We start from the raw sequence: 13,380 nt of genomic DNA, 5'->3' as shown, positions 1-13,380 counted from the left end.
TGAGAAGTTTTGCTTTACTCTGCAGCCCAATCCCAAATACATCACTTTACTGCAAACCCAATTTTAAAAGTTCTACTATGGAATTTAGACTCATGAAAAATGTACAAGGGAGCTTCAGACTTGCCTTCTGTTCTGCTGTCATGGTAAGGCTTTGTAGTCTAATGGTCATATTTCCTAAGCTCTGTTCAAATGCTGCCACGAGGTGAGCCTGTAAGTTGAATTGCATTACACAATCAAGACTGTACCTTTGTAGACTGTTTGCAGAATAATGCAGAAGATAACATTACGGCATTCAGAAAGTAATCCACAACCAGCTAGTCCAGAAAGAACGGCACAGACAATTGAAACCTGGCAAACCTAACATTCCTGAGATGACAAAACCATCAAACTAAATGGCCACACAATAACCACTGATGCTTCTGCATCTGGGTCTAAGTGTCACCTGCCATGAGCTAGCAGTTCCTGGCTTGGAGCTGTGATAACTGCTCCAATAAGTCATAGCAAAGTGTCATAACCTGGCCTGTGAAGTCTTCTGGCCTCAGGTATGTTTATACATGGTGAATCTGCTTAGGATGGCAACTTTATAACCACTTCCTCCAAGCTAAGGAAAAGCCATGACAAATATTTATCCCGTATCAATGTGGTACAGTAAAGTCTTGTGCAGTCATTCCAGCATTGTTCATCATCAGCACATAGTTGCCTTAACCTAACTAACTGTTCTCACATTCACCGTGAAAACAACCATGAAGAGTATGATAACACTGGGATATGTGGCTCTTGCTCCCTCTGGCCCCTATAAAAACAAGCCTGGCTGAACAAGTGAGAAAACATGGGAGAAAATAAAACAAGCTTAGCATTGACTACATGTGTTATGAAGCTAAAATGTTTACTTAAAAAATACTGGAGCGAGTAATTCCTGCTTGAAAAGATCTGCCAACTATTCAAAGAACCAGCAAAGAGTCTCAATTCAAATATTAGTAGGAAAAGAGGCATTTAAAGGGGGAACAGTTAGTACATTCCATAGTGCTGATTAAGGTGATCTCTCTGTTAGATTTGGATAGTTGATGTGAAACCAGCCCAAAGGATCAAAAGATGTTGCTATTTGACTATTGTTCCAAGGGTAATATCTTAGTGGGTGTTAATTAGTACTGTATGAATTAATTGAGCAGCACAACCTCCCCACCCTGTGCCCTCACCAGATCTACTCCAGAGGGTTTGGGGAGCCCCTAGAACAGTTTTAGGGGGACACAGGGAGAGGAGGGGGAAAGACTCTACTGCACAAGCGTAAATACTCACAGTAATGGGACACATTATTTGGATACCACCCACAGTTAGTCTAAAATGTATTATGTTTAAAAGTTAATGTATTTCATTTATTTTTTTATACCAAACTACATTAGAAATTCTTATAAACCAGCTCACTGTTTATCACCAGACTGCTTCTGTCTAGCTATCTAGCTATCTCTATTGTACTCACATTGGCAGTCAACTGTGTTGTCAGAGCCGAGACTTTCTCTTGGGATGCATCCAACTCCCTCCTTAGCTTGCGGATCTAAGTATTATATTTCAAAGGAATATTTTGTTTGATAAAACACTTTTCAAAATTAAGTTACACAAAATGAGAAAACGTATCTACCTGCTTTTGGAAAAGATGAGAGAGAAAATGTAAACAGGAATCCATATCCAGACCAAACTTGAAATGACAATATTCATAAACTAGTAAGCAGAGGTTGGGAATGACTTTTGGGCAGAGGGCTGGATCAAATAGTGCCCAACCCTCCACGAAAGCAGCTGGATTTGCATTTGGCTCCAAATTTAAACAGCAATTAATGTGAGCTGAGGTTGCAAAGGAACAACTGGGCTTGTGTGGCTTACGAGTGTGCTTCTGATTGTTCCTTTGCAGCCATGCCTTGCATTCAGTGCTTTTAAAATCTGGTGCCAAATGGAAGATGTGCTGATTTTGGCAGGGATCAGATTCATTTGGGAAATGTGACTGGGAGCTCTTGAGCACAATCAATCCCACCTGACAGAAGTGTAGCTTGAATTTGGTGCCAAACTGAAATGGCACACCACTGCTGCAAAAGAATACTTGGGCCTCCACACTGTTTTTTAAAACACAAAGGCAGCAGCTATACCCACACGATGCAAATTAGATGATAAGGTATGTAGAAAACTGAGATAAGCACTAAAAAAGAAACCCAACAAGGAAATTCAAACAACACACACTTAACAGTGTGAAGAATACTGCAAAACATACACACTGGTGGGTTTTCTCTCTCCAGCAGGAACTGGTGAGTATAGATCCCATGCCCAGTTCTTTGCTGAGGCAGGGCCAGAGATTCCTAAGGTATGTTGTCCATCCATCACTGAAGGATTGCTTGAACTCCAAGTGATGGTTTGAACTCCATCATTTTTCTAGTCTTTTCCCAGCTCTTGCCACTGAAACAAAAGTTTACACTTGAATATGGGGAGTAATATTACTGGACAGTAGCCTGGCCAGGCTGTTCAGTGCCTTCAATTCCAGTGTGTCTAGTCTAGTTTTGGTCTGGAAAATGAACAGCCTGCAACTTGGAAAAGGAGACACAAAATAATGGGTGCCAAACTGAGTCTGGAAACATCTAAGACCAGTGATGAACTGCGGACATCAATAAGTACAATAGCCTTTTCTTAGTCTACGAACTTAATGTAACTCTCAAGGCCAAGAAATACAAATATGCAAGAACCTTTTTTTTGTATGAGCCAGTCTGCACACCATTTATGACACTGGGTACATACCGCCCTCTTACATGCACAGTTCTGCATATAGGAAGGAGCCTGACAGGGTTGGCAAGAAGAGATTTACTCATGTGGGAAAAGCATGTGCAGAAGGGTAGGATACTGCAAGACACTGTTTTTAGGGTCATTGATTTTATAAAAGCTGAGACTATTGCCACCGTGAATGCCAGAATTTTTTTTTTAAGTGTACCTGCCACTAAAGGTAGAAAGGTTACTAATATGAAAGAAAAGGAACTCTTCCTTACCTCTGACTGACATTTCTCTTCAGGCTGGAAAAAAGAATTTAAAATGATTGTGTGAAAGTCATATTGATTATTTATTTGATACCAGAAAATATTGTCCAAAAACAAAGGGAGGAAATTAGATGATTTCACATGCTTAGGTATCATAGAAAGCAAGAGGATGTAAGGGCACTGCTAAGCACAGAAATTCTTTTGGTGCAATTTAAGTATGTTTAACATTTTGTGTGCCCAGTTATGAGCATTAAGATAGTCATTTCCGTTTTATGACACTCACCGTTGAGTAAATAGATGATGTGCTTGAAACCAAAGAGAGAGAGGATCCATGCACTAAAGGAAACATAAAAAGCAAATTGCTCAACTGATTCCTTGTGTACAACACAGTAAATGACAGCAGATAATTCACTGTGGATGCTGCTAGCAGCTTTAACATTTCATCAGCAGCCTATTAAAAAATTGCATCACCAGTCATAAACATATTTACTCAAAAAAATCTTTGCAGAAGTGTCAAGAAGTAAGCTGAAATAAATGGAAGCATTATACAGAGCATACCCAAAAATGATCTCAAAATAAAGCTTTTTTTAAATTTAAAAAATCATTGGGATGTAAACATTTGCCTGCCTCTTATGTTTCATACATTACAAAGTTATGATAGTGCATGAAAAATGAAACAGAAGATGATGAGAAGCAGACAAAGTAAAGGTTAAACTGACCAGTCCAGTTTCACCATATGGTTGGCCTGAAGCATAAACAGCAAAAGGGAGTTAAAAGGTTTTATAAATAAAGAAGGCTGAATATTTAGGTGTTAATATAGGTAAAGACTCATATTAAGACAGCAAAGAGGAAAAAATGAATATATTTTGACATTTTCTCTAGTGCGTGTTTCCCTGTTCTGGTGCCTTCCAGATGATGCTTTAGCCGAGATTCCTGCATTGCAGGGGGTTGAACTAGTTGTCCCTTGGGGTCCCTTGCAACTCTACAATTCTATGATTCTAGGGACACAATAGTAGTAGTCTATTAACATCTGGAGGGCACCAAGTTGGGGAAGTCTTTTCAAGGGGGATAAAAGTGGGGGAAATACAAAAAATATGCTATTGCAAAATAAACAAATTCAACTGGCTTAGAAACAGATTTTGCTGTAAAAAGTAAGTTTCTTCTAATGCTATGAGTACGCAATAAAGCTGTGTTATGCAAAACGCAATTGCCTTAAGCATGTCTAGATATGTGGCTGAAAATCTGCCATCAGCAATAAGTAGTACAGAGGCAACGAGACAAGCTGCTTCATTATTGGCCATCCCACTTCTCTCCCTCGCAACAGGACAGAACCTATAGATCCTGTTTCTTTTACACAGGATCCCTTTAACCTCCCTCCCTCCCGCCATGCCGGCTCTGTACCAGAAAAGACATTTCAAACCAAGGTCCCACCATGTTGCTTTTCTTATAAAACACATTAATAACCTGTGCTACTTCAGAGACCGCTGAACTCACATAACTCCAAAGAGCCCAACCAGTGTTCAAGGATGATGGAAGTTGTAGTCCAACACCATCTGGAGGGCCACAAGTTCCGCATCCCTGCAGTAGAACATTAAAACACCCCCACAGGCCTCGGGCTAATTAAACAATTTATGGCCTTTTAAACCATAAAGTATTGTTTTTGTTTGTTACTTGTGTTATGTATTTTTGTGCTTTTTTATATCGTGAACTGCCCTGTGATCCCCGGATGAAGGACAGTATAGAAATTTAATAAGCAAAATAGTAAAATAGCAAACTAAAAAGAGCTTCCCTGAGGCAAGACTTAACAACTGCGTGTTTATTGCACTAAAGAAAATAAATAAATAAAAATCTGGAAGTGCCAATAAACAAACAACAAACAAAAGGGGGAAAACCCCCAAGAACCAATCTGTATTATTAAAAATGATTTCCACAATGACAGAGAAAGAAGTTTGTTTAATATGCAATTTACACCATGGGTTGAATCAAGTTTAGAGTACACAAACTAAAAACAATTGAACTTTAAACTGGAAGTGGTTCTATGCGCATGATCCAAATTTAGCAGTGTTCAGAAGCTTAGTCCCCGTGGGACTATTGAAAATATGCAGGCTAGCTCTACCTGCAGAAACATGATCAACTTTAAAGTGAAGTAGGCTTGGTTGTATGGTCATTCTACATGGATGGGAATCAAAATCCCAATTGCCGTCCTTGCTGAAGGAGCCTGTGTGCATCCATACCTCTGCTGTCCTTCAGAATGATGCTGACCACATGTCATCTGGATGTGTGGCTGGCATATGTCTCAGTGTCAAAGGGGCACAGCTAGCCTGTGTGTTCTCAATACAGTTGTACCTCAGGTTAAGAACTGAATTCGTTCCAGAGGTCTGTTCTTAACCTGAAACAGTTCTTAACCTGAGGCATGCTTTCATTAATGGGGCCTCCCGCTGCCGCTGCATCACTGGCACACAATTTCTGTTCTTATCCTGGGGCAAAGTTCTTAACCTGGAGCAACCACTTCCTGGTTAGCGGAGTTCGTAACCCAAAGCGTCTGTAACCCGAGGTACCACTGTAGAGAGTATCTGATTCGGGCTACAGTAATATTACATTTCACAAGCCCAATAAACATATACCATTAAGTTTTTACTTTCAGTAGCAGCTCCATTCTGCTATGTCTGGCTTTTTTGGAATTTTTTCTTGTAAACTTTGAAATAAGATTGTGTTAGACATTTCCAACTATTTGTAAGGGGACCTTTCCAGGAAAATAAATTCTATGGTGTGCTCATAATCCCCAAGTAAGAAAATGATTCTGTCTTAAGTAATTTAATTTTACATTAATCAAATACAACTAATATTTTGGTAACTTCTTAGTAGACCTAAATGTGTGTGTGTGTGTGTGTGTGAGAGAGAGAGAGTGTGTGTGTATAAATATATTTGAAAATCTGAATACTGATTGTGATTTTCTGTTGCTTCAGAACTGTAGATTAAATTACTCTACTTTTGGACTTATATTAATCTTGGCATGCCAAGCATTTTGCATATTTCATTCTGTATGCTCTCAATTTCTCCTTCATTAAAGGTTATAATTCTCATAGTGTGCCATAGCCAAAGGAATGAAAATAGTTTTAAATGCTATTATGAATTAAACTAAAAATACATTCATTGCCACTGTTGCATTGTCCACATAATTTGTGGAAAAGGGCAAATCAGAAAATCATATTGGCCTATTAATGATTTAATAGTTTGACATGAAAGTCAAGAAGCAAAGGAATTTTTTTGTCTTAACTCATGCCATTAAAACAACTATTTGTTTTGCTTTCTTCCATGGCATTCATAATAATTTTATGACATGTATTGCAATACATACAAGGACACAGCAAATTCTAACTTTGGCTGGGAAATTTGGCAGTGTGAAATGGAGAGGTAGTGCCACCACCATATTTGAAGCCCTGACACTAATGCTGACCAAGTAAGGAGGAGGGGGCACTATTTTTAATTTTTTCACTGCACCAATTCCAGGCTGATGCAGCAAAGATGATTAGAGAGCTCTTTGAGAGCCAGAAACCAGCAGTTCCTTGAACAATCCACCTCCACCCGACTGCCACCTATTAGGGCCTAGAACTGCAGCACGAAATAGCCAACTGATTGATCTCTCTCAGCAAGACAATGCTTAAACTAGGTGAACAGGTTATGAATCCAAACCAGCACTTCGGCTTTTGAAAAATAGCTGGTTTCTAGGCAACATTGCAACTTCAAAGGAAAATCCTGAAAATATGATGTTGCATGTGCCATAACTGAACTTTCCCAGATGAAATCATTATCCACAAGGACAGACACTCACAATCCACATCTGACAGACAGTATGAGAAAGAAGCCTGAACTATGGAAGACAAAGATCTACTCTGTTCAAGTTGGAAAATTGCTACTTGAAACATCTTGAACTGAAAGGTAAAGGAAATGAATTTTAGAGGCTCTTAAAAGGTACAGAAAATGGCACCATTCACATTTATATACAGAGGGAAACAATAAGCAGTTGATTATGAAATGTTGTGCATCTTAAAATGCAAGGGCACAAATATTTATGCAAGGATATTCTTCAGTAAGAACCATTAGGATTTTACGAGGTATTTGACAGAATGTGTTGACATCTGAAAGCAATGGTTAAATGTTTTAGTGGTCTTAGGCAAATTAGTATCACATCAGGACTCAAGTAAAACATTCCCATCACCTCTGTTTACCTCAATTAACTTTTTTTTAAAAAAAACCCTATATTTTATATTTGCAATTTTACTTAAATATAAACAAGTCAATGTTAATCAACATTATGGTTAAACACTTGAGAAACTGTTTTGATTCAGTTTATCCCCCAGCAAATTTCAATTGGAAACTTGATCCAACTTTTGAAAAAGATTTTCAGCTCACTTACCCTCTTCAAAGCCATCCCGGAATGACCCCGAACGGCTCATTGTCCTGCTCTTTTCATCCAGTGACATTGAGCTGTTCCGGAACCGGGTGTCACTGTAAGGATCATAAGGGCCATCCGCATTAGAAAGACTGTGCGTCCGTAGCATGGTTGGGTTTGACAAGCTCATCTGGGCTGCTGTGGTGGGGCTTGCTAGAAAGCAAGGCAGACACAGAAAGTTCAAAAATCTATGCTTATGCAACTACCAAAAGCAGCAACTCTATCACTACAAAAAGGTATCAGTCTCTGTCTACATCTAATTAACTGAAAAGCTATACAAAGCCGACAATGGTACAAAGTTGATTTCAACACATGACACTGAGCTCATTGAGCAATCTTCTAATCACAGACATTCATATTCCACACAGCCTTTCATGTTTCCCCCTCCCCTCATTCCTATGTCCCCTTGAATTTTGGAGTTAGCTTGGTTTGGGTTACTCCTGCATCAGCATCAAGACTAATTATGATTTGTTAAAATGTTGCTATAGCACTAGCTTTGAGTAGTGATCAAGGCAGAGGGAAGGCAAGCAAAGGTCCCCAAGAACTCTGGGGTGCAGAGACAAGGATTGCAGATGCCTAGGCACAGGCCCCAACACAACTCCAGACCTCACCTGAGATGGGTCCTTCTGAGTCAAAACCCCTAGAACAACACTCCTGGGTCAGAACACCTTTAAAAGAATCACTACTGTCATCACTAAGAGCCTCTCTATATTCAGTCTGCCACCTGGCAAAGAATATAATGTACCTGGGCATATATAGCTGAGCAGCAAAAGAGTGCAAGGACACTGCTTTAAACATTTTTAGATACTAATGACATACAGCGAGTGGGTGGCGCTGTGGTCTAAACCACTGAGCCTCTTGGGTCTGCCAATCAGAAGGTTGGTGTTTTGAATCTGTGCAACGGGGCCAGCTCCCATTGCTCTGTCCCAGTTCCTGCCAACCTAGCAGTTCAAAAGCATACCAGTGCGAGTAGATAAATAAGTACCACTGTGGCGGGAAGGTAAACAGCATTTCTATGCACTCTGGTTTCCGTCACATGACCTAGAAAGCTGTCTGTGAACAAATGCTAGCTCCCTCGGCCTGAAACGAGATGACTGCTGCACTCCATAGTTGCCTTTGACTGAACTTAACCATCCAGGGGTCCTTTACCTTTTAGCTTACTAATGACATATGTGGGTCTTGTTTGAGCAAGGTGTCTTGCTTGGAGCTGTCCATGGTACTGTTGTCCCTACACATTCTGACTGATTAATAGTTGCCATCCCTTTTACTTCCTAACACCATGTCTGTTTCCTACCACCTACTGAAACCCTATTCTACTTACAGCTGCACACTCCGGCTTGGAGCTAATCCAGATCAGTGAAAATACTGGTGAAAGCATAATACTAATTATGGTTAGCTCCAAAAACTTTAAAGAAGGGAATTTTACATGCAAGAGCAGGGCAGAGAAAAGAGTGCAAGTCCATGGGGCACTCAAGTACAGTTAGAAGACTGGATGGCATTATACCTACACTGGTCTTCATTGGTAAGCTACATCAAACAAATGTCTCCTCATAATACATCAATTCTGTAATCATCAGTGGAATAATTTTCTATCAGACATAATCCATCACCCAAAGTAACAAAAATGATGATTTGTACAGAGAATGAGTGCTGCTTGTTATTCATTCTAGTTCCAAGAATTAAAGCTCCACTTCCCATTTCATATAGAGTTAGCATTAGCTTAGAATAAAATGGACTCAAGTTTTCCCATCATACTAGCAAAGCTGATGGGACGAGAGAAACAAAAAGCAATCCCTGCAAAAGGCATGAATCCCAAGTTGTTCACTGCAGGTGTGGTCTGGCTTATTTCTTCTATCCTTCAAGAAAGCACAAGTTCTAAGCAAGCAGTAAAAGCTGCAGGAACAGGCAATATAGGCTTGCATCTCTTACAACATGTGTTTTAATCAGATTTTATTGCAGTGTCTTGGCATTTTATTGTATGTCATTACTGTTGGTAGCTATGTTAGGCACTGGTTGATGGAAAGGTGGGGTACAAATTTAACAAAGAAATAAATTATATGGTAAATATATAATCTTAATCAAGAACTTTGACACTTTATTAACAGGATTCCTTGAAATACACTTTTTTTAAAAGCTCCTTGAAGATGGAACTACTTCAATGCAGAAATCAGTAAAATTACAAGGATAGGCCACAGGTTTCTGCAAGTCACAAAGCAATGCCCCACGGGTATACACTTAGCTTTTTCATATATAGTCATTCTTGTAAACTGGTGAATGTATTTAAACATAACAGTCAAACAAGAGCAAAGTACTCCAGGGTTTGTTTTTAGGAAGATATCAAAAATGGAAATGTACAATATTTCATAATTAGTATCTGGAATTAAGACCGATATATATGTATGGAATTTCCTTCTTGAGGTAAGGCATTTACAGGACTGAGTTCCCAGGATGAAGACTGTGTTAATATAGCTGGAGCTCAGGCTATAATCCAAGTGAGCTTTAAAGGACAGGAAGAGTATGGGGTTTGAGAATCCTGAGTGCGAATGATATGGCTGTTAAGCCACACATTGATAGGGGAGGTTACTTACTGGTTTGTCAAATAACACTTTTTTAATATTCAAGTTCATAAGTTTACTGTTCTAACCAAATGTCATGACAAACTTATAGAAATAGTGCTAATACAATAATACAGAACATACATCCACAAAATAAGCCAACTTCCATGATGAAAGACAGGGAAGATATCATAGACAGCGACAACCTCAAATCTAGCTTGATTTCAGATTATACCTCCAAATCTCCAAAACAACTTATAGCGATTTTTTCCTTTTTTTTTTCCAGCCACTGCATAGAGGGCCATTCAAGATTACTTATTTTGAAAGAAACCTTCAGGTTTTCTTCTAAGATTAGCTATAATGCTCCTTTTTATAATGCTTCACTTCTATTGTTACTTATTGTGGCAGATCATAAAAAATCTTAATAAACTGTTGAATATTAAGTATCTATATATGCATTAAATAACCTCTATTTTTTATATCAGCAGCAATGCCATACACATCCATAGGGAAAAAAATGCCTAATTTAACTACCCTTCCTACTTTTCTTCTCCTGGAATTTCCTGACAACTGGTTTTGTACTTCACTCTTTTTTTAGTGATTTACTTGGCAACCTTGACAGCAAATCTTCTTAGCATCTCAGTTACTTGGTCCCTTGACCAAATAACACTGTTGTAACATGACTACACAAACAGGGCAGCAGTATCTTTTGCTAGCATTAGATGTCATCAGGCAAGAGCAATTAATGCCATATATGGAGTACCATCAGTGTGAAGATCTCCTTGGTCATGGACCATGGATAAATTGCAATTTAGTGTGATTAGGACTGTTGTGTAGCAGAATCCTTTGCTCGCAGAAGAGAAGGGCATAAACCCACAAGAGATGGCAGCTACTTCCCTTCCCAAGCTCTGAAGCAGGAATGGCCATTGCTATTCAGGCCCTTTCTGCCATGTTTAGCTAAATTATAGTCTCTGTGTTTGAGATGATAGTGCTGCAGCGTCAACTTTTGCCTCTTGCCTTACTGACCACCATTGTGTGGCTGTCCAGAAGGAACTTTGGCCCTTGTTCCCCACCCCGGGAAACATCCCACGCTAATATACCCTTAAGGACATGACAAAACTGCCTATTCCCCCCCCCCCGGCACTCTCCTCTCTCAGATTGCTAGGCCAGTTACTGCTGGTCTTCCTAAGGCCTCCTTTGCAGATACATCTGTCCTGGATCTTAAAATCTTTGTGTTTGGCTTCTCCCATGCCTATCTCTCTGTACTTGCCTACGGACTTCCTAGCTTGACCTTTTCCCTCTGATTACGGTATACCTCATAATGTAGCCTGCCAAACTGAAAAGCCTAGAGAGTTGCTAAGCATTCCATTCTGGGTGATGGAATGATATATAAAACACTACAATGATGTGGAGGAGGGGAACGACTGAATTTAAATAAAATTATTTTTAGAAAATATTTGATTCCGAGTACTGTCACCATACAGTTGTGCAGGCAGAGATCCCACTTTCGTTTGTGGTGAGGGAAAAAATCAATGCTCTATCTGTTACTTTGCAAAGGTAAGCATGCTAAACATGTTCCAATTATGAAAAGCAAATAGTTCACTCACCCAGTTGGGAGAAGTTAAATCTAGTTCCAGAAGGTGATGTGATGCTGGAGCCAGAGGAAAATGGAGAACTGACAACTGTATCCTGAAGTCCTCCTGCAGAGTGTGAACGCAGCCATTCTTTTGCTTCTTCTTGACTGCGAAGTTGTGATGAAGGAGTATACCTGTGCAGACAAAAGAAGCTTTAGCATTTGCTCAAAAAATGTTTCGTTTACCAAAAATCCATAAGCATGTGGACAGGAAAACAGGCAGCGAGCCTGAAAGAAGTCTCCTGCCTACCAGAGGCCTTTTCTTTTCTTTTCTACACTGGATTGTGCCAGTAGAAGGAAGTTAAATGGGGTGGGTGGGGGAGACTTTGGGAGTCTTAAAAATGGCTTTTCTTAATTCAAGCCATGTAAATGATCAGAATTTCACTTCCAAGACAAAATGTTTTAATTTCATTTTACAAATGTTGACTGAGTATCCAATCTCATGTGAAATGCTACTTTTCAGCACAGCACAAACATGTTGTTGGAAAGGTGGGTGAAGGATCTGTAGAAAGAGGACATAGTGAAGCAAAATGAGATGCATATAAGCATCCATGAAAAGAAATAGTGTGAATTGAGAGGAAGCTTTCACATGGCTAGAGATTAACAAAGCAATCGTTTCCTGGGGCCGTCCAGCCACAAGGATAATTGGAGTGGAGAAATCACAACTGCATCCAAAGCTTCAGACTGGTGTGGCAGAGGAAATATCTCAGAGGAGTCCAGTTCTCTCTCAATGGGCTGGCTCAGGTCCCAGCAGATCTTTAGCATGTCCTGCTCTGCTTCACTTTGAAAGACCTCGTTGAAAGGCCTTGTGTTGGCTTCTGCTGATGGTAAGATTTCTGGCAGCAGCTCCCAAACAGCCAGCATTTCCTGTGGTGGCGAAGCCTCCTTGACTACAAAGCCTGGCAGAATTGGTCAGAAGGACACCTTCACCTAATCATAAATCCTATCAGGGGTGTAGATGCATCCCTAAGAAAGCTACACCAAGCTTGTAAATAGGCACTTACATAAGGTGCACATAAAAGTACAAACTGCCTCCAGACAACTGGGCAAAGATGTTAGCTCTTCCCTGCTTTTCAGGCTGCTGGTTAGAGTATAGGATAGGGTTGCCATACATCCAGAATTTCCCAGACATAGCTAGAATACGGCAGTCAGAAGCAATGTCTAGGCAGAAATCACTGAAATGTCCGGATGTATGGCAACCCATGTTGGTGGTCTAGATGATGGCAAAGATTTTGCAAAAAAAAGAAAGCAAGCTAAACAGCTTTTTTTGTGTCCGGATTTTCACTTTTTGAAATATGCCAACCCTAGTATAGGACCAGGAACGGAAAGACTAGATTAAAATTCCCACTTAATCATGAGAGTCAGTGGTGAGCCACAGCCATTATTGCTCAGCCTAGCTAACCTCACATGATAGTTGTATAGGCAATGTGGGGCTTGAGTGAGGGTGGCGGGGTAACAACCTCCCCATTCAGGGAGAATAGGATATAGAGCTAATAAATTTTAAAACATATAAATAATAAATAACTACCTGACATTCAGAAGACATCAGGGAAGGGCGGCGTACAAATAATAAATTATTATTATTATTATTATTATTATTATTATTATTATTATTATTATTATTATAAAACACACAACAGAGGTCTACTGGTATTTGCAAGACTGGGATTACTGGTCCTTACAAAACAAAAAGGAACAAAAAACAAAAAATGGTGAGGAGGAACCCAGGTA

The 13,380-nt window shown here is 39.7% G+C and overlaps 1 protein-coding gene across 8 annotated transcripts in view; it reads right to left on the bottom strand.

Annotated features, from left to right (window-relative positions):
• The window catches only part of NAV2 (neuron navigator 2), a 535,652-nt gene that overhangs the window by 35,019 nt on the left and 487,253 nt on the right, over nucleotides 1-13,380 (bottom strand). For all 8 annotated transcript variants that reach the window (XM_081891071.1, XM_081891073.1, XM_081891066.1 and 5 more), the window contains 6 exons: nucleotides 11,624-11,784; nucleotides 7,426-7,614; nucleotides 3,292-3,344; nucleotides 3,021-3,044; nucleotides 1,478-1,552; nucleotides 125-208 (listed from right to left, as the gene is read on the bottom strand). In XM_081891071.1, the coding sequence (XP_081747197.1) occupies nucleotides 125-208; nucleotides 1,478-1,552; nucleotides 3,021-3,044; nucleotides 3,292-3,344; nucleotides 7,426-7,614; nucleotides 11,624-11,784 (586 nt within the window). The remainder of the gene's footprint in view (nucleotides 1-124; nucleotides 209-1,477; nucleotides 1,553-3,020; nucleotides 3,045-3,291; nucleotides 3,345-7,425; nucleotides 7,615-11,623; nucleotides 11,785-13,380) is intronic.

Source organism: Podarcis melisellensis (genome assembly GCF_964234715.1).
Source record: "Podarcis melisellensis genome assembly, chromosome: 1".
NCBI lineage: Eukaryota > Metazoa > Chordata > Lepidosauria > Squamata > Lacertidae > Podarcis > Podarcis melisellensis.
This window is presented reverse-complemented; position numbering and strand designations above follow the sequence as displayed.